Here is a 21,617-nt window from a genome sequence, read left to right as displayed (position 1 = left end):
CTCCCTCATTACCCTTTTGTCCTTAATATATTTGTAAAAACCCTTTGGATTCTCCTTAATTCTATTTGCCAAAGCTATCCCATGTCCCCATTTTGTATGTAAAGCTGTGATTTCCGGTTTAATATCTTGTATTTACTCTCGGAAATGCAGAGTCCTCTGTACTGAGGAGACCAAATGCAGATTCAATGATCACTTCGCAGAATATCTCCCTTCACTGTACAAGCATAACTCTGGGCTTCCTTGGCTTGTTTTAATTCTTTATTTGGCATACATCATAACGTCTGTTTCCCTTAACCTGCCTGATTTTCCAGTGAAGGTTAAGCATGAGTAATAGCACATTTTATAGTCTTAAGGCCTGAATATTGAGTTCAATCTTCAACCATCTTTTCAGTTACCTTTTCTTCGCATGGTTTGTTTCACTTTATTCTTAATTTCACTTTACAATAGGAGCATGTTTGCTCTAGGCACATTATTTGTTCCTTTGCTTGGCCCACCATTATTTCCTTCAGCATTAAAAATTTACTCTTTTGTCATTCAACCTTTCCACCTATCACAGATCTTCCTTTTGTCTTTGTCCCACCCATCCGTTGTTCAGCAGACTTAATTGGTTTTGGTTGTGATTTTGCTGTGATGGAATAGCCTACTGGATTCTACTGCCCTGGTGCACGCAGCAACAACTCCACAGTAGCAGTGTTGGTCTGGCAAGATAGAGAAACTGGATGGAAAGAGCGAAAACCGCTGTAAATAAAGGAAAAATAATGTGTGTGCAATATTTTGGTAAAGACCATTTAATTAAATAATGCATCTTGTAATTCAATGGATTTTGAATATTTGATGAATAACTGTTGCAGATATTTTGACATATTAGACAATCCACAATACCACTGCCAAAGAATGTAGTTGCCATACAATGTACATGTCTTAATAATGCTCTGCTGATATAGTTAATGTATTAATATGTGCTAGCTATTAAGTTATTCATACATTATTCATTTCAAATGAAATTTCTGCATGATGGAGAGTGTCTCCAAATAGAATACGCTGTTGGCTACTGAGAAGTCCAGCTTTAATGGAACTCATGCCAAAAACATCATCACAACAGGTTTGAATAAGGTTGGCTTCAGGTCATTTGAAAAACCTGTAATTTATCCTTTCAGCTTAATTGTGGAAAGTAAATTTAGATGCTGGTGTACGGAGCTCCTTTCAGGAGACTCAAACTTGTGCTAACGCATTGGATTAAATGGGTTTCAGATCAGTTTGAGATCAAATGAAATGTTGCTTCCTAATATTGAAAAAAAAATGCTGCAGAGAAGCTCAACTCTAATGGAGCCTAAAAGAATTGTAATTACAGTAATATGAAGTAGATACTAATTTCAACATGACACACAACAATAGGACTGCATATGGACTGCACATTAATAATGTTCTCATACAAAATATATTGAAAATTGTTTCACATTATGTTAGCTTAACACCTTTGTGGACACTATTTTGGAATATGTGCTTGTTATTGTTATTCTCTATCCTTTATGTTATCCCTGCTACCATAGCTGTAGAACCTATTTGTTATTTAAAGCAACTTTAAGATATTAAAAGATATTGAGAGCATTCTTAGTTAACTCTTTCTTTTTGGCTTTACACTTCTTTCATGTGGGCTGCTGTGAGGTTCAATCCTTCCTGATGTTACAATTGATATCTATATGTCATCAGATCTTGACTAATAGGAAATATTCTCACCACTGGCGCATTATAGATGAGCTGAAATTTTAAAAATGTATTTCATTTTCTCACCAGTTGCTGTAAATTCAGAAATGAGTACGTTGCACAAATTTGCATCTCACTGCTTTATTGCTGTCACAGTGGCAAACTTCCTTATAAATAAACCTCTGCTTGCAGGATTTATCACAAGTACGTGAGAGTAGGTCATGTTTGTAATGGACTTAACAGAGACCTATGTAAAGTCATTTGTGGGACATAAACTTTACTAGGAAGATAAAAATTAAATCAATTCCAGCAAAATGTGTCATTACTGAGGCAAATGCCGAAATGTGAATGCTTTAGTTTTGGCAATTAATCTCGACGGGATGTCTATCAGGTGTTTCCTGCTCTGTCTGATCTACATTAATGATCAAAATTGGGTATAGGGCATAATTTCAAAATGTACAGATGGCACAAAAACTTAAAAGTATTGTGAACCTTGAAGAAGAAAGTGCCATACTACAAAGGGACAAATGTTGATGGAAAGGCCAACCATGTGACATATGAAATTTAACATGGAGAAGAGTGAAGTGAAGCATTTTGGTATAAAGAACAAGGATAAACAATATTATATAGAGTACAATGCCCAAGTCAGGTGAATCATTAAAAGTAATGTGGCATTTTGAGAAAGTAGCAAGAGTCATGAGGATGTGGATTTCATAAAAATAGAGGCATAGAATATGAAAGCAATGAAGTTGTATTAAATGTTAACAAGCCACTGATTCAGCCTCATCTGGGTATTGTGTCTAATTCCAAGCACTACACTTTAGGAAGAATGTGAAGGTGTTATATGTTATAGACAAGACAAAACATCGTCAAAATATATTGAGAAGATAGCCTCGACCATAACTTTTTCTTATTTTAAAGGGAAGTGTAGGATGTTGCATTCCAGATGCAATTCATTTGGTCAAACTATTAGACTTTAAGCAAAACACACTTTATTTTTACACCACATTACTTGGAACCCCATCACTCTCTCTCTCTCTCCACACACACACATACTTAACCAAGCTTATACACACACACACACACTCTATCATGTGCACTTCCACCCACATTCCCACACTCACATGCACACTCAATCTGTTGCTCCTGCATGCACACACATATAAGCTTATGAGGTGAATTTGTTTTTGCAGATTTACATTTTATTTTATTCAAATACTGTATGAATCCATGTAAAACTCTGTAAAATGATACAGAGGGTTGGTCAGTCTGACACAGACAGACTTCACACCTATTGTTTAAAAAGCTGAGCTAACTTGAGAATGTAATTTAAAAGAAGCCCTGGGATTTACATATCAAAGAGCAGAAACCATCATATTCCATTATAAAAGATGAAAGTTGTAATCAAAGATTGTTTACTGTATCATATCTCCATGATACTGGACTCCTTTGGCTATAAACTCTATAAACTCCACAACCACCTGATGAAGGAGCAACACTCTGAAAGCACTCCAAGTAAACCTGTTGGACTATAACCTATGTGTGATTTTTAACTTTGTTAAAGACAGATTTAGTAAAATAGATTGTCTCACATGCAATTCTAGCAGCAAGAAGAGAACCCTAGCTTTTTAGCTCGAACAACGAAATAAGAGCTTCCGCATTGAGCTTCAATACCCTAGCAACAGCTATTGAAGGTTAAAACTAAAAATCTTGGTTCTGTGGGAGCTTGACGCCACCCATTCAGGCTGCGTCTATTATTCTAATTTTTAAAAAAGGCCTCCCAAGCTGTTTAATTTATTGAATTTGAGCAGACCAGTTGTTACTTCTGTCTCAACCTTCCTTCACAAAAAAAAAGACAAATTTACTGCACCTGCTGCTGTTGTCTCCTGCAGTGGTCAGTAGGGTAAAGACCAGCACTCCTCTGCACCACTCTATCCACTAACACCTTTCTGGGTTCCTGTCCATGAAGTAGGGAGTGTGCCTCATTGTTTTCGGGCTCACATTCTCAGTGATAATGGTTGAGTACCATGGTGTGAGGGCAGTCATTGGGCTTGTAGTGTCTGAACTGGCAGTATAGCTGATTTTTAAATATTGAACCGGGGCAAGAACACTGCAAGATCCTGACAGTGATGAGTGTGTTTGCCTCTCTTACTACATGATTCCACAATAAGGGCACTGCAGTCCTCAGTTGCATAACAAATGAAATGAACAGTAGAAGACTGCATGAGAAAAGCTGTGCAAACCTTGGTGGACTCAGCTTCATGACTCTGACTCAACTTAAGTGAAAATGAGAACATTCCACCCAAAAGACCTTTCAAAGAGAGCAAATGTACGCCTAGTTTAACACCTGATCGAAAAAGCAGGCATGTTTGAGTGGAGCCATTCCCTAATGCTGCAAGGAAAGATCTGTGTCCGTTGGTGGAACTTGATCCTACAATCTTCTGATTCAGATGCAAGAGTAATAGCACAGAATAAAATGGCTAACAGCCAATGATTTTGTTGTTCCATTTTTGTCCACGATTATAGGTGAGAGATTTCCATAGACTTTTGTTCTGAAATGATAATTTGCTGAGTAGTTGACATTAGCTGTTTGATGTACATAACTTAAAGTTAAACAATACAGTTTTTTTTGCGATTACCTTTTCCAAGAAAAGTGACTGTCTGCCAGCATCTATAGGGAGAGAAACAGAATTAGCATTTCACGTTGATGGCTTTCTTCCGTTTCCCCAGATGCTGCCAGACCTATTAAATGTTACCAGCATTTTTTGTTTTTATTTTTGATTTCTCACATCTGCCATATTTTGCTTATCTGTGAATGAGTATGTGCTGTGGATTGATTTGTAATGAATAAATGTATTTTATTGTTATTATTACTATCAGTGCATAGGTTGCCGATAATTTTATTGAACCATCTGACCTTAAACTCGACATTACTGTTTCTATTTGTTGAAGGAAGGAATGTGTCCACCTGATACCCAGTTGTTTGTGGACTTGTCTGACTTGAGTGAGTGCTGATGTTGCTAATAACAGACCCAAAATCTGATTGATGAAGGAAGAATTAACTGCTGTCATGTTTTCATTCTGACAGCATTTTAGATGGTGTAGTACAGACATCAGTAAAGCAACAAATGTTCAGCAATTTAGAAACAGATAATGATGCTCATGGCTGATCAGAATGCGATTAATATCTCTGAAAGAAATGATACTGGGGAGTCTTCATAAGCAATAAGTGAGTCCCTGTTGTCTTCATGAATTAAGATATTTTTAGTGAATCTGTTCAGAAGTCTTTTGGAGGAGATGGGATTTGAACCTTCTGGACCCAGAAGTGGGGACATTACCACTGAATCATGAGACCCCCCCCCCAAGTCAATTATAATATTTTAACTTGAGATGCGGCTTGCTCTGCTTCTGATATGTTTTAAAATTAACTTGTTTTTTTAATGCCCATTTTATTTATTTTGTTGAGAACACTTCTGAGGTTATACATACCTTTGGAAGACTCCTTATTAGATTTTGTGAGGTGAACAAGTTCTCTCCAGAGATCTGGAAAATTTTATCTATCTCAGAAAAATTCAAAATAGGAAGTTCAGCTAATTTGTTTTATTGGAGGCAAGTGCCGCACCATTAGCATTATCATTTGCCTATATGTCGTGAATATGGCTTAAATTTCTAGCTGCATGTCTCCAATCTGCTGAGTGATTTTGATTGGTTAAATGTGTTGCCACATCTGATCCCAGAGGTTGATTGAATTTCGATGTCCATGATACTCTACTGTTTTGATACATATTTTTTAAAACATTAAAAGATGGTAGGACCGTGAGTAAATCAATGTGGTTTACTAAATCTTGGATCATTTTTATTTTCACATACACCTTTTCCCTTTGAGGAATTGTGGGCAAATGTTGGCAGGATTAACCAGCTGTTTATCTACCTATTTGAACTGTTTATGAATGTTCCTTACGTGCCCGACCTGTTAGGATTTAACACAGCGCTACTAACTCAGAGAAAAGCACTTGTTACTGAGCCACAGACCTCCTTAAAATCTTTGAGAGCTGTGCATAACATATTTTCTGAGAACTACTGTGACATTCTACCCTTGATACTTTAGTACTCCAAAATTATATTTAAAAATGGGTCATGGTGCTGGAAATGTAAACAGCTTCCAGAGGACTTGAAAGGTCTACAGGGTTGCAAAAGCATCAGTCAGGCTGTAATTTAAAGCTGAAAATAACCATTCCTGGAGAGTAGTAGTCACAGGTTAGATTCTAAACTACCACTAAGGCAAATTGGTAAATTACATTTTTGCTTCTTTGCAGCAAAAGTTCTTGGCAGTCATTAATCTTGATATGCTAGTGAAAATAAGGAAAATAAGGAAAATTACCTCTGTAGGTTGTTTCTCACATCTCACGTGTAAATGCTTTTCAAGTGTGTTCAACATAAAACATTTCACAGAGCACAAACTTACTAAATACATCTATTGACATACTCCGCATTAAATTAGAAAATTGTTCTTGATGTTGAATATTTCAAACCAAACATTTCAACACATTAGGAGGTTCACAATGTGACAGCCATGTTTTATACCATCAAAATGTGAGCTACTGCATCAAGGAATTCTCTATTTACATTTTTTTTATTTGTGGACTGTGAGTGTTGCTAACATTTATTGCCTATCCCTAGCTGCCTCAAGAAGGTGGTGATGAGCTGAATTATTCAACCACTGCAGTTCATTTAGTTTCGGTACAAAATATTATTAGGGAGGAAGTTGCAGGAATTTGACTCCATGACACTGAAGAAATGGCGATACATTTCCAAGCCAGCATGGTGAGTGATTTGCAGAGGAGCTTGCAGATGATGGCATTCCCAAGTATCCATTACCTTTATCCTTCTAAATGGCGGTGGATGTAAAGCACTATCTAAGATGCTTTGGCAAATTTCTGCATTACATCTGAAAAAGGGTACAGACTGCTACTGAGCATTGGTAAAGGAAGGGAGTAAATGTTTGTGGATATGTTGCTGATCAACTGAGCAGCAGTATCCTAAATAGTGTCAAGCTTCTTGAGTGTTGTTGAAGCTGCACTCATCTAGGCTGGTGGGAGTATTCCACCTCACTGCTATTTTGTGCTTCGTAGATGTGGATAGGCTTTGGCAAGTCAGGAAATGAGTTACTCACTGCCGTGTACCTGGCCTCTGATCTCCTCTTGGAGCCATTGTATTTACTTGGTTAATCCAATTCAGTTTCTAATCAATGGTGCTGTTAATATTGGTGCATTCAGTGATGGTAATGCAATTGAGTGTCACTGAACAATGGATTGATTCTCTTTTGTTGGACTTGGTCATTGCCTGGCCCCTGATTGGCATGAGCATTACTTGCCACTTGAGAACCCAAACCTGGATGTTATCCAGATCTTGTTGCATTTGAAGATGGTCTGCTGCAGTATCTGGCCAACTATTTGTCACAAAATCTGGCATTTCACCTTGCTCTGGTATTGGGAGTGTTAACTACCTCAGTCACAATGGCTACAGGGATGTCAAAATAGTGACCACTATGCCCAAAAAGCAGAGGAAACCAATTGCTGGCTCATGGCTTGGAACTGATCACTTTGTTTAAGTGGTAGGACTTCCTAACTTAACCCAGCTTCTAGAAGAGTCTAGAGGAATGCTTGGATCTGAACTTTGATCCTGGAAGAGTTGGATCCCTGATACCTGGAGAAACTCCTGATCACTGGGGAATCTGATTCCTGACCTTGGTTGGGGGTCAGATTAAATGATTGGTGTAAAGAATGATGGGTACTTTTCTTGATGCTTGTAGTGGAAGGTGTGTCAGATAGTCTGAGAGCCTGGAAAGTAAAGGGCAAATTTATGTCGGCACTCGCCCCCTTTCTTACTCATGTCGTCACTTCCTTGTGACTGTCAGGTTTTCAAGGTTCAGGAATAACAGCCAGCCACTTGAATAAATAAAATCTGAAAGCAGTTTGAACCAGAGACTATCAGCATAATTAAAATAGAAGACAGACAGAAATCGTGGCAAGCATCAAATAGGATAAAAATGGAGAATAATGTTAAAAATGCTGTATTAAAGGAGCTCTACCTGAATGAACATAACATTCACAAAAATATTGAACTTTAAGTCCCACCTGCTCTAGAAATATGGATTAACATTCTAGGACTGATTGATTTTAAAAAAATACGTGGCTATGATTTGATTGCCATTACAAAGATGTAGCTACAGGGTGACTGAGGTTAGGGTTGCACTATCCAAGGGTGTTCTACATTTAGGAGGAATAGACAAAAGGGAAAAGAAGTGGGTAGCATATCTAATAAATGTTGACACCAGTCCATGAGTAAGGAAGGATCTTTGCTCAAAGGATCAAGATGTAGAATCAGTTTGTGTGGACCTATGATACTGCAAGTGGAGGCATTGGTTGCAGTTGTTATATAATATCAAGTTGCCATACTAATCTTGGGGATGCTAGGAATCAGAAAATTAAAGATGTAACATGAATAGCATAGTTACAGTTGGTGACTACATTTTGCATATGAACTGGATTAACCAAGTCAACACTAATACTGTGGAGAAACAATTACTTGCAGATGCTGGAATTTGTACTGAAGACAACGAATACTGGAGATCACAGGGGGTCAGACAGCATCCATGGAGAGTGAGCAAGCTAATGTTTCAAGTCTAACTGACTCTTCATCAGAACTCTGATGACGAGTCATTCAGACTCAAAATGTTAGCTTGCTCTCTCTCCAGGGATGTTGTTTGACCCCCTCTGATCTCCAGCATTTGTTGTCTTCAGCTTGTCTTGGAGTATGATACAAGATGGATTTCTTGAACACTGTGGAGGAGCCAACTAGGCTTCAGCTTATTTTGGATTTAGTGTATTGTATTAAGAAAAAGCTAATTAATAACCTTGCTGTAAAGGCACTTTGGGGAAATGGTGAGCAATATACAATAGAATTTTACTGAAGTTTGAATGTGTCATAGTTCAATCTGAAGCTAGAGTCTTAAATCTGAACATCAAAGGAAACTGTGAGGGTATGACAAGCGGGTTGACTATGCTATCTTTGGAAAACATGCTAAAAGATTTGGTGGGAAGCAGACAATAGCTACTGTTTAAATAAAACCATAACATTACTACTGATATATATTCCTGCACGTCAACTAAATAGAAAGCTGAATCAACAATGGTTAACAAAATCAATTAATGGTTGCATTAAACTAAAAGAAATAGCTAATGAGAATGCCAGAAATAATACTAAGCCTGACTATTTGGACCAATTTAAGACCCAGCAAAGGTGGCCAAAAAGACTACTAAGGAAAGTAAAAAGAGAATTAAATGCAAGTCAGCGAGGATCTTAAAGGCTGAGTAATTAAAGGCTGAGTCTTATAATTTACAGAAGAGAACATGGAAATAGTAGAGAAACTAAACAGATACTTTGTCTATGTCATTTCTGAAAAAGATGCATAACATTTCTGACAAATACTAAGTGACCAAAGGATTTGTGTCACTGAAGAACTAAAAGAATTTGGTATTTACTAACGAGGTAGTACTTAAATAACTGGCTGCACTGAAGGTTGATAAATCTTCTGGCCAGATGAGCTTCATCCCAGAGTGTTGAAGGAAGTAGTAATAGAGATGGTGGATACAGTAAAGACTATCGTTTATAATTCTATAGATTCAATCGAGGTTCCTTCTGTCTAAACTGTGGCAAATGTAATCACTATTTTAAAAAGGGGAAAGAGGGAGAGTGGAGAATTACAGACTTGTTAGTTTGACGTGCATAGTTAGTATAAAGGATGTGATAAGTGAACATGTTGAAAAGAATGGCAAAAACAAAGTCAACATGGATTGCTGAAAGGGAAGTCATGTTTGACAAACCTGTTAGAGTTTTTTTTGATGATGTTAACCTGAAGGATAGACAAAGGAAAATTGGTGGATATAATGTATTTGGATTTTCAGAAGTCTTTCGATGAGAGTCCCACCACAGGTGATCACTAAATAAAATTAGAGTGCATGGGATTGGCGGGAGTTGTACTAATTTAGATCGGTATTTAATCAATAGACAGAAAGCAGAGAATAAAAATAAAGTCATCTTCAGGATGGCAGGCTGTTACTAGTCTGTTACTGCAAGTGTTAGTGCTAAGACTACAATTGTTCACAATCTTCATAAATGATTTGGATGTATGGCCAATTGCAATATTTCCAAATTTGCTGATATCAAACTGGGTAGAAACATGAGTTGTAAGGAGCATGTAAGAGGCTCAAAGACAACTAGCACAGGCTAAGGTAGATGGAGAATAATGTAAGTAAATGAGTTATTCACTTCTAAAACAATCTCTAAAACTTGTACGATTCTTAAAGGGCATGACAGGGTGGGTAAAATATGAAATTTCCTTGGCTCATGACTTGAGAATCAGGGATATATCTCAGGGTAAAGGGCAGCCCATTTAAGACTGAGATGAGAATAAAGTTCTTTACTCATAGGGTGGTGAATCTTTAGAATTCTCTGCCACAGAAGGGCAGGTTATTGACCAGATTAAGGACAAAAATCAATAGATTTCTGGAAATTAAGTGAAATGGAAATAGTGCAGGCAAGTGACATAAAGGAGATAACTACCTATAATCTAGAATGGCAAGGTTAGCTACATGGGCTGAATGGCCTACTTCTGTTCACGTATTCATATTTAACTGCACAACCCATCTCCTGTGAGCTGGTTGGCTGCCTACCCCTTGCCATTAAACACAGGAGAGAGCAGGATGGAGGTGTGTTTTAAATTTTTAATATATGACTAGACCTTGACCCATTTGTTTTTCAGGTGTTAAAATGCATCCCATATTTTGTAATTCACAATTATTAATAGTATGAATTTCTGCTGAAATCTTAGTTGTATATTAGATGTCAAATGGTTTAACTAATGTATTAATTGCTAGAATATCTCCACTTGGTTAATAATTCCCATTGAATGTAAGTAAAGCCATTATCAATTTGAGTTATTTTTACATATACATTGTTAACGTAAAATGAATATATTAAAAGTGCTGATGTTTTCTAGATATTACTTTCTGCTCAACAAATTGTTTTATGGGTATGTGATGAGATAAATAACACTACTTCAATAATGCAAAGATGTAAAATTATGTTGGGCTATTTTTGAAAAAAGCTAGATTAACTTGTATGAGACAGTTAACTGCATTGTTGAATAGTTTATGCAAGCATTCATATCATTTCCTTATTCAAGAGGAAAAGATGCATGAATATTGCATAAGTGTTGTTTTCCTCCCCTCTCTAACATGCTGCCTTTTAGTCTAGGTTCAACACTGGGACTGTAACATGATATTTGTTTTGTTTTCATATGTTGTCCATTGACCTTCTGTAGAATGCTTATGCTAGCTATATTGATCAACCCATATCACGTGCCATCATTTAGTACAGAATTAATGCTTTCAATCTGAAGACTCCCTTGAGTCCCTTTCTTGAAAGTTAATCAATGTTCTTCTTAAAGTTGTCCTCGGGGGAATAGTAACAGCATCATCAGAAAAAGATAAGAACTAAAATAGGATCAAAGTACTCAAAATTGAGGTTGAGTAACTAGATAAATATGTTTTGATTTATTTGGAACAGCATTATCAATCTTTTCAAAGTTTGACTTTTATTTGTCCAAAACTCTAAATTTCTCACAAAATATTTAGATAAAATTGAAATTAATTCTTAATTGTGAATAAATAGGGAATTCAGGCTGAAATATTTATAAATAAGGCCAATGGATGTATGGAATTACTTATCATGGAAGACCATTGAATGAAATCATACAAATGATTTCTGGAGGTAATTATTGTTGTTTATAGTAAAGATATTGATGAGAGCTTGTGCTTGAAATTTTAACACAAGCTTTCCTGGAGACTTCCCAACATAAAACTACCTTGAGTTCTAATATTTATGTTTTTAACTGCTTGAATCATATCCATATTTTAAGTTGTTCTGGTTAGTAATAAATGTCATTGATGAATATCCTGACACATTTAAATCTGATGAAGGAGCAGTGCTTCGAAAGCTAGTGCTTCCAATTAAACTTGTTGGACTATAACCTGGTGTTGTGTGATTTTTAACTTTGTCCACCCCAGTCCAACACTGGCATCTCCAAATCATATTTAAATCTCAGTCTCCCCTTCAATTCTGTCCCACTTTATGTCAGAATAATTGAAAGCTCAAACCTGCCTTTGATGGCAGCATCAGGAATGAATTCAAGTGGCAGCATTTAGTAGTTCTAGAAAACAGATCTAAGAGAAAAATAAGTTTTTTTTGCAGTTTCCAACTTCAATAGTGCATAGCTGTTGGGTTCATAGCAGTAAAAGTTTGTTATATGTTAGACGTCCGGAGCTGTGGGACTCTGGGCTGGATCATGCACTTTTGCTCTCGATTTAGCCATTTGACCACGTCCATGCATGGTGAGGCTGCTACTCCTCTGAGGAGCTGCCTGCTGTCCTCAGTAAAGCATTGACAAGTGCCATCATGGCTGCCAACTGCCTTTATTATTAATAGTCTGCATGAAGCTCCTGCCACTTCAGTAGCTGTTGGTGCTGTATATTCCTCCAGCCCCAGTACAATATTGACATATCACAATCACATCACAGACAAAATGCTGGGATTATCTGGGCATCATGTTCCTGTGCCTGATTTGAAAAGTCAACTTGTGTGTTGTATAAAACTTCTATGTGTATACAGAATTGTTGTGGAACAGTGATTACATAATTTAATTAAGTAATTCACGACAGTTGATTATGATGTGGAAAAATATTTACGCTTTCAGGGAAGCCCGCAGTGGTTGGGGATTTCCTGCACAATACTGTTGCGAGAAATGTGCTATAGTTGCATTTAAATTTGTCAATAAATCCAAATTTATTTTCTTATTTTATTCAGAGTTATTTCTGCTGCACGTATGTTGTAATCTCAATTATTCTCCTTTGACCTATTCAACTGAAGTGTTAGTTCATTACAAACTGCTATAGAAAGTCAGACTTTGCTGTGTTTTACAAGTCAAGATGTTTATATTCATATTTGGGATGTTCTGTCTCTGTGAACTATCTTCCTCAGATCATTTGTCTGCTTTACCTAAATTTTACTTATTTTCAAATCAGTAATTGTGCAATTCTGTTCTCATCTAACATCTATTAATGAGTATTTTCCAGCAGTTACAAACAATAAGTAGTCCTACCCACCTGATGCCCACAACTTCCCAACCCCACCTTTCCCAATCCAAGGGGATCAAAACGAGGTTGGTTAAACCTGTGCTATCTAAGCATCAATTCAGCACAGAATAGAGACTGAACATGGACCATCCAGGTCTACCTGCCTAGTTCCTTACTGGGTAGTGTGTTTATCAACTGATTTATCAGGTATCTGTCCAGTGTCAATTTGTGTCTGTTCCTGCTTTTTATGTAAATTGGATCCAACATGAACACCAAGTCTCTCCATCACTGCTTCTGACCAAATGTTTATAATTCATTGTACCTTACCTATCATTGCAGTGTGCATTAGTATTATTTCTGTCACCTAGCAGTCATATTTGTAAGTGTGCAAAACCAACTAAGATATTTACATCCAAACTCCCAGTCAGTCTAATATACAATCTGCCCCTGTTGAAGCTCAATCAACATCTTCCCAACTCAGTCTCTCCTTCAAAGTATATGTACTCTCAATGTTTATGACTCATTCAATATGTTTCTCTGTGTTTGACCAAGGTTCAAATATTATTTTGAAACCTTCCAGTATAGAACAGATGATTTGACCATGGCTGAGCATTTTCCAGGTGAACCACTTAGTCTCATAGCAGTCACCTGCTAATTTTCCAAACTATTTACTTTTTTTTTGAAAAATAACAACTATATGGATGTCTTGTGGCAGAGTGGTAGCATGCCTATCTCTGGGCTGGAAGCTCTGAGCTCGAGTCCCTGCCAGAACATGTTTCTATGCAAGGAGCATTCCTAACCATTTCAGTGAGCTGATACTCAACCAAGGAATCTTCCCACCAATTCTGCACGATTCCACAAAGGGATTTCTAATTGTCAAAAATGATCAAACATGCTTTTATCTATGTCCTTTGTTTTCTGCCTTCTGGCCATCTTTCTACCCACATGACCAAATTCCCCTTAATTCACTTGGCATTATTTGTGCACAAAGCTCTTATCTGACACATAATGCTGCATACCTTTTGAAAATTTACTGAAATAAAACCAATTTTTTTTATCTGTTGTTTTATAAAAACTGTCAATAAAATCTTGTAGATATTTGTGTATATATTTTCAAACAACTGACAGTGAACTGATTGTCTTCATACACCTAGACAGCTTGTCTTTGTTTCTTTTTTCACTTTGATTTTTTTTGTGTTACATTTCAGGAACAACAGAGCGCGTCTGCCTGATCCAGGGAACAGTTGAAGCTCTGAATGCTGTTCACAGCTTCATTGCAGAGAAGATACGAGAAATGCCTCAGAATGTGGCAAAGACAGAACCAGTTAGCATCCTGCAGCCTCAGACCACCGTGAACCCGGATCGCATCAAACAAGTAAGCTATTAATAACATAAAATATATCTGCTATTTTGAAATAGAATTAGTAAGTGCATTTGGTGGTGGAGGAGGGGTATGGCAGCAAGTCCACTGTCATGTGGCTGGTAAAAGTATGGCAGGGATAACATTAAAAGCCAGTTCAAAGAGATTGCAAAATTAATGACGGTTATCGAGTAATGAAGGAGCCTTTTTGGCTTCACATGTTTTAAACTGGATGATCAATTAATGACTATAACTTGGCCAGCTCCCACCACCATTTCAAATCTGTGCTCATGACTTCCAGGCTGTTATTATTAATTTAGTTTTATGAAATTGAAAGAAAGCTAGGATATATTTCTGCCACGTGGTGAACTATTTTTGCCCACTTTTTGAGAATGGGAATTTTTAAACTAATTCTCAAGGTGTAAGAATTTTACTAACCAAGCATATTGTTAAAGAAAGATTGTCTGCAATACTTCTGTGTGAAGAAATATGGGAAAACACAAAACCTTTTTAGATGAAAGAGAAAATATTGTTCCATGTAGCTTAGATGTGCATGTCATCTGCTTGTCCAGGGATTAATGATCATGTAAATCACTATGTTTTCATGAAGCAATAAAGTTAGGTGTGCATTATTTACTTTAGCTTTGTTATACAAGTTGTATTTACCATAAGTGTTCCTTCATTTTCCTGACCGTTCTGCAATTGGGACAAGATATTTTTCAAATTTGTGATTCCTGTTTAGTTCCTACATGGATTTTTGTTTGGTACCATAATATCATTCATTTTGTGGTCTTGAATATGAATGAAATCCTTTACAGCCTTCAACATCACTGGTTTCTCTGTGAAATCAAGGTACATTTTCAAGTTACCAATTTCAAAAGGTTTTTCTGAAACAAAAGCTACGAATGAGAATTTTGAGATTAATTTGTAGATCAGCTTTTCTTTGTTAGTACATGATTTAAGTAACATCAGAACAAGTATCACAATATATTGAAACTTTGAATGCATTCAGGTTCTAAATTAATTTCTTGGAGATAAATGTAAATTATAGCTCATAAACAGGAATGCTGATCAGGAAAGTTTCAGTATCAAATTATTTATTTCAAAACTTAGTTTTACGAAAAATCTGCTCACTGGATAATTAGTATTGGTCCCGCCGTACAAGAACATGAGATTGTGGCTACTGCTCTGCATATATGACATTTCCAGTCTCATTTTTGCCGTCATATAGAGCCAATTAACATCGTCCACAAGAAAGGTTTATTCTTGGTTGCTCTCACTGGAGTAATAGCAGTCTAGAATCAAGTTGTGTGCCTGTTTAGCCAGAAAACAATCAGCCAAGTGAAACTGGCAATAAAACCTTGACCTAAGTGTTCATTACTGGGTCAGGATTGCAGAGTCGCAAAAGCTTTGCAGCTCTGCCAACCTATGGAAGGTATCCCCATGGTTATGGGTTGTGAGTTATAGATCAAAATTAGGTCTGCAGCCCTTGGAAGGGATGTGGACAGAGCCTCAGGGGATGCTGGGTGTGGAGCTCAGCAAAAGAATGGCTGACCTCAGCACACCAGTACTTTGACCCGGCTTCAACATAAACAATACAACAAAATTCAGTCCTCACCTCTCACCACATGCCCCATCAATGTCTACCCATTTCACGTCCTACTTCTTACCTACCCCTCAAACCCTGCATGGCAAGCTATTCCTTTCTGTCCACTTCATTGCTGTTGATATTCCCAATCCAGCTTCAAGGCATGCCTCCTCACCTACCATTCTTTGCTCTTACACCTCCCATGCCAACTCACTCAGTGTCCACCATAGACAGAACTCAGGACTCATTGTTAAAATTAAATAAAATAATATTACAAATGCCTACTAATCAATTCACTGTGTTAATAACACATATGTCAACAAAAAATGCTACAGTTAACTTCATTCAGCTATGTAATTGCCTATTAAAAGTAAGCATTTAATTTATAGCCCTGCTCCAAAAACTTGTAAGTACTTAGAGCTGTCAATAAAATTGTGAATTGACAGGCACCCTAGGTTGTGAAATCAGATGTGCGACACAAATGCTGAAATGATAACTCTCAGACTTAGGTCAACAGATAGAGTGAAACAGTAAGTCCTGATTTGCTTTTACAATGCAGCCAGTTGTTTCAAATTTTAATGGCAAGGACATTTATATTGGTTGAGTTTGACAGCTGTGTCAAAAGCTCCCTTTTCCATTTCACTTGACAGACTGACAGCTTCCTTGACAGTTTGACAGTTACAATCAGCTTCGCAATTTCAAAGAGTTTATCAACTTTTCATGCACATTTATGTCTACTTTTAATAATCTCAAAGGACATTTGAATTTCAGAAAACTCAGCCTAATTACAATTTATCTCTTCTAAAGATGTCCTTGGACCTGTCCAGAAGAGTACCTCACCTCTGCAAAGAACACCAGCAGCTTTGGGCCTTTTTCTGATCGGTCTAAAGTGCACATTATAGTTTGGATATCCCACTTGTGAAAGTTGGATCTAACTGAAGGCAGCTCCACTTTAGCATATGCAGTTGCCTTTGTCAGCCTTGGAAGTGCAAATTGCAGTCAGCCGTAACTCCCTGCCCCCTTTATCTCCCTCACCGACAGGAAAATGGGTATGTCAAATATTTACTAATGGGAACACAGTGGATTAAGTAGGTGAGTTAACTCAGTTGTGAGTTAAGGGGTCACATTAACTCTTATCCAGGGGTTAGAATAGATGTTTAATCTTTTAACATTTCCTGGAAGCTACTAAGTGTAACTGATTTGGAAATGTCTGAATTCTCTGACGTTAATGGATTCTTGGGTTCTTGGTGGAGGAGACAATGTCAATTTCCTGGGCAATTCCCAGTGACTCACCTGAATTGGGGATTCCACATGGATCTGATGCGCAACTCCAATCTGTGTTGCTCTGGCCATTAGAGTACCTGTTTGGTTGCATAAAGGAGGAAACCAAGGAAATTTAAGTAAATATTTTCATGCAATGTAAATTCAACTAGATTTATCTGGGCCTTAGTGTCTGTGAACAGAGCATTGATGTTTCACCATTATTAAGCTGCCAAATTCACATGTTGGTGTCTTAGTGTCTTTACACATCAAGGTTGTAAGTAGATAATCCTAGTGTCCTAGTGGGGTGTGTGGTTTGCCAAGTTCTAGTAGTCAGAGAGCAACTGGAATAGCAGGGAAGAAAGTGCATACTCCAAGTGCAAAGCACTTCATTTCTCCCCAGATTCGTGTAGCAGCGCTTAAGAGATTTATTTTCCAATCTGGGAGAGTCTCAGACAAATAGGCAAACTATTTTTAAAAGAACTACAGTGAAAAGGGGGCAAGGCAAATGTTTAAAGGAATGTATTGTACTACAAAAGTTTGCACAAATTGTACCTTAAAACATATGCTACTACGCCAAAACATGGACAGCTTTTCTTTGAGAATGGTTTTCTCGCAGTCTAATCAGATAACTAAATGCTGTCTTTGCCCCATGCTGAATGGATAGCATACCAACACATTAAAGCTCCTTTTCACAGGGGCACAGGCATTGCCTGGCATCTCAATTCTCCTGGTATGATAAGAGCTGTGTCCAAAGGAATAATCACTCAGTCTGGTGGACTCCTGGTCACTGTTGTCATTTTGTTTTAGTTTCATGTAGAAGTTTTCTGTTTTAGTTGAATATTGATTTTTGTTTTGACTGTTAAACTTTATATCTGTGTGAAGTCTGCCTCTGTGAAATGAATGTTTTTATTCTTGTAAGAATTATTGTTTTCTTAATGCAAGGAAGATTTATTTCTTCCTTTGTTTTCCACTTTCTCTTATTCCAATTTAAATGGCACTACTCATTATAATCTTGTACATCTTATCTGTTCTATTTTCTTTCACTCTATACGTAAGTTATGCTGTAACGTCTTCACTGCCTGTTTAGGACAGGAGAGGGGTCAGAGGGTTCGTTGATCCACTTATGCTGTTTGTAGCTGTGTGTTTTTTTTTGCTACCTCTTTCTCCCTGCCTCCTGTAAAAACCGCCCCATCCAAAAAAACAGCTTGAACAAGTGAAAGATGGAATGCACAAAATGGCTCTTTGAGGTAGTTTTGTATTCTTTAAGTATTAATGGAACATTTTAATTCTCCATGTGAACTTTTCACAAACTCTGTAACATATTAGGAGCTTTACATTTTTGAAAGCAAAGCTACCTAACTCTTAAAATGTGCAAATATTACTTGTGCACATTTGCACAGATTTGCACTGAACATATTTTAAATTGTAAAAGGGACTCAGTTATTTTCTCATTCTAGAGGTCACCAAATAGGATTCTTTTGCAGACAGTCTTCCTTTAATCTTTTTGAATAACATTTCTTCAACACATGAAAAGTGGCAAACAAAAAATAATTTGAATGCTTATTTCTGACAAAATCAGATATACTGATGATGAAATTCTTCCAAGCTTAAAGTAACTTTTTAAAATATATCAAATAAATACAACATATATGTATATATAGTAAAATAATCGATGTTAAGTTTTAATTCTGAAAATGTCTTCTGGAATTCTGGTCAATTTGTAATTTAATTCCTGACTTCAACTAACTTTTAAAGACTAGTTTGAGGATTTGAATATCTTCATTTGGCATAGCGTACTGATTTTACAGTACAATCTGCTCACATGAAGCATTACTGTATTTAAATTTAATGTAAATCCTGTTTTCTTATGAAATCATGTTTATGGATTAATTTATATTGAACCAGTGTTAGACTCAATACCATGAGTCCTCTTACTGTAGTCCTAATTAACGTGAGTCTACATCTCCTTGAACTTTCAGCCTGGTATATATGACATTTACTTAACATATACATTGATAAGGCAATTTACTGCAATTATGATTCCAGTTCAAAGAGGTAGATTCAGAAAGTTAGAAATGTGTGCCGAGAAATGTTATTCAAATGTACAGAAATTAGTCAAAGTTATTCATGATGTTTGCTAATGTTCAAAAAGTTGTGCATTTGTTATGTTCTACATTTGCTACAGTGGGTAGCAATAATTGAAAATGTATGACCTATCAAAACTATTGAATCATCATAATGGCTTCATAATTTAAAATATATTGGCGAGAAACACAGTATTTCTCTAGACACCAGCTCTTCATCGTAAATCTCATCCATCCTTCATTGGCATGAGGTGGCTGTGGATAAATAATTATGGAAATAATACCTAAAATATTAGCCAAAGTAAGCTACCTTGGACTGTTTGGAATTTATTGCATGGGTTTGCTCAGTATAAGGCTTAAGGTTGGTGATTTCCTCCTGAATTGCTTTATTCCCAGACATTGCCATCTTCCCCAACTACCACCAAGTCCACTCCATCTGACCCCATGACCACCACCAGAGCCAATCAGGTACAGTATCATCTACCATCTACACCATACTTTCACAGGTATAGAGAACATTGTGCAGCCACGTTGGGAAGGAGGCCTTTCCTGGACTTGAATATTTTGTAACAGGTACACTTGTTAATAACTAGCTTTAGATTAGACAAGCGTGCTAATTCCGCAGCAAAAACAAATGATGCTGCTTGTTATAGAACATCCTACAATATTCTGGACTTTCATTTTGCTTTTAACTGATTAACTGTTTCTGGTAAGAATAGAAAATGTATATTTGCCTTGTGCCCTTTTGTTTCCAGCATTCTCTCCACTAACGATTTTGCTTTTGCCAGAAATAACCTATCTGCATACTCAGCTGAATGTAACAATGAAGATGACAATGTTAATCATCTACTAGATTAGTAATTATTATTATTGTGCATCGTGATGTAACTCTTGCACCCCAGCAAAACATTTTCTCAATGGCACAGTTCACAATATGTTAATGATGAATTCACCAAATGTTTGGTTTTGGAGTGAGGTAAGACCAGAAATATGTTTAATGGATAGCGTAATTTGTGCATGTCTATTTTGCTGTCTCTCTCTCTCTCTCTCTCTCTCTCCCATAAATAAATGAAATACTTAAAACTGGGAAACAGTGCAGTCTCATAATTTATAGAGCTGATAAGCTTTTATAGTAATGATTACAGTGAGTACTTTTGCAACCTTGGATTGGATCAGTTTGAAAACAGCAGGAGGTCTCTCACTAAAAGCTGTTGAGTAAAAAGTGAAATGACATTGGCTGACCAGTCCACTTGACAGATTTCACTTGGCAATGGGAAAATGCCTTCAATCATCATAATTTGAACCTTAATTCAAAGTCTTGGTTTCATAGATCATTGGATGTATTGGAGCACAAGAAATGGAAATTCACCGATGTACAGGAGGGGGATGTCTTGTTGAGGTAAACAAAAAGAGATCTTGAACAGAGAAAAACAGAGAGTTTTGCATTATTTCTGCTCAGATTGATTTTTTTTCTGTCATTGGGTTGTTATTGATGTTCTCCAAGGGCTCACCCCTCTCTATTTCGATATTCTGCATCGCTGCAACCCTTGAGATCTCTGCATTCCTTCAATTCTCCATCTTCATTTTAATATTGCACCGCTGTGCCTTTGGCTTCCAAGGCAGTAATATTTAAGAGTTTCCTCCCTACATTTCTCTACCTCTTTCTCTCCTCTGAGACATTCCTTAAAAGCATACTGTTTTGTCCAAATATTTAGTCATCCATCTTAGTATCACCTTGTGTATCCACTCTCAATTTTTGATCAATAGTGCTCCTGTGAAGCCCTTATTGAATGTTTTAATGTGTTAAAGACACCATATAACTGCAGATTATTGCCATAAAGACCAATTTAATGCATTACCTTAATGGCACAAGATATAAATGGTCTTTGGTTTTGCTCTCCTCACAAAAGCAACATTAATCCTATTATTACAGAACCATTTGCAACAAGAGTGCTCATGGAAAAAACTATCCAAGGACATATGAATGATCTATCTACAGGACACTGCGGCAACATTTTGCTTGTCAGATGACTTAATTTCTGAATGTGAAAGCTTTTCACAGAAATGACCATAACTTGGTTGTAAATATCCATTATCCAAAAAAATCAAAGAAAATTCTTGAAAAATGTTTACTCTTTATTAGACTTAATTTACTGTGCCATACAAAATATGCCAATGACATTTCTCTAACATGGCAATTGTCCAAGTACATCATTCTCTGTGCTACAATTTATGTTCTTGAATGAATGGAACTGAAAACCATGTTGCTACAATATAATATAAATTAATCCTTCTGCTTATCACAAGAGTAAAACACACTTTGTTTTGTACAACTGTAACACAATATTGCTAAGTTTCATCCTTAGTTTCAAATGCTAACAAGGTCAAGGATTGTTCTCTAAAATAACACATGGTTGAGCAAT

The 21,617-nt window shown here is 36.7% G+C and overlaps 1 protein-coding gene across 8 annotated transcripts in view; it reads left to right on the top strand.

The window, feature by feature from the left end:
- The window catches only part of LOC122553753 (RNA-binding protein Nova-1), a 276,793-nt gene that overhangs the window by 157,867 nt on the left and 97,309 nt on the right, over positions 1-21,617 (top strand). For 4 of the 8 annotated variants that reach the window (XM_043698036.1, XM_043698042.1, XM_043698043.1 and 1 more), the window contains exons 3-4: positions 14,108-14,274; positions 19,591-19,662. In XM_043698036.1, the coding sequence (XP_043553971.1) occupies positions 14,108-14,274; positions 19,591-19,662 (239 nt within the window). Of the gene's footprint in view, positions 1-14,107; positions 14,275-19,590; positions 19,663-20,524; positions 20,594-21,127; positions 21,194-21,617 lie in introns of those variants that run through there. The other 4 variants (XM_043698035.1, XM_043698038.1, XM_043698037.1 and 1 more) reach the window with 2 other exon arrangements.

Source organism: Chiloscyllium plagiosum, chromosome 10 (assembly GCF_004010195.1).
Source record: "Chiloscyllium plagiosum isolate BGI_BamShark_2017 chromosome 10, ASM401019v2, whole genome shotgun sequence".
In the NCBI taxonomy this organism is placed as follows: Eukaryota; Metazoa; Chordata; class Chondrichthyes; order Orectolobiformes; family Hemiscylliidae; genus Chiloscyllium; species Chiloscyllium plagiosum.
The sequence above is the reverse complement of the archived record's forward strand: the minus strand, read 5'-3'. Positions and strand labels throughout refer to the sequence as shown.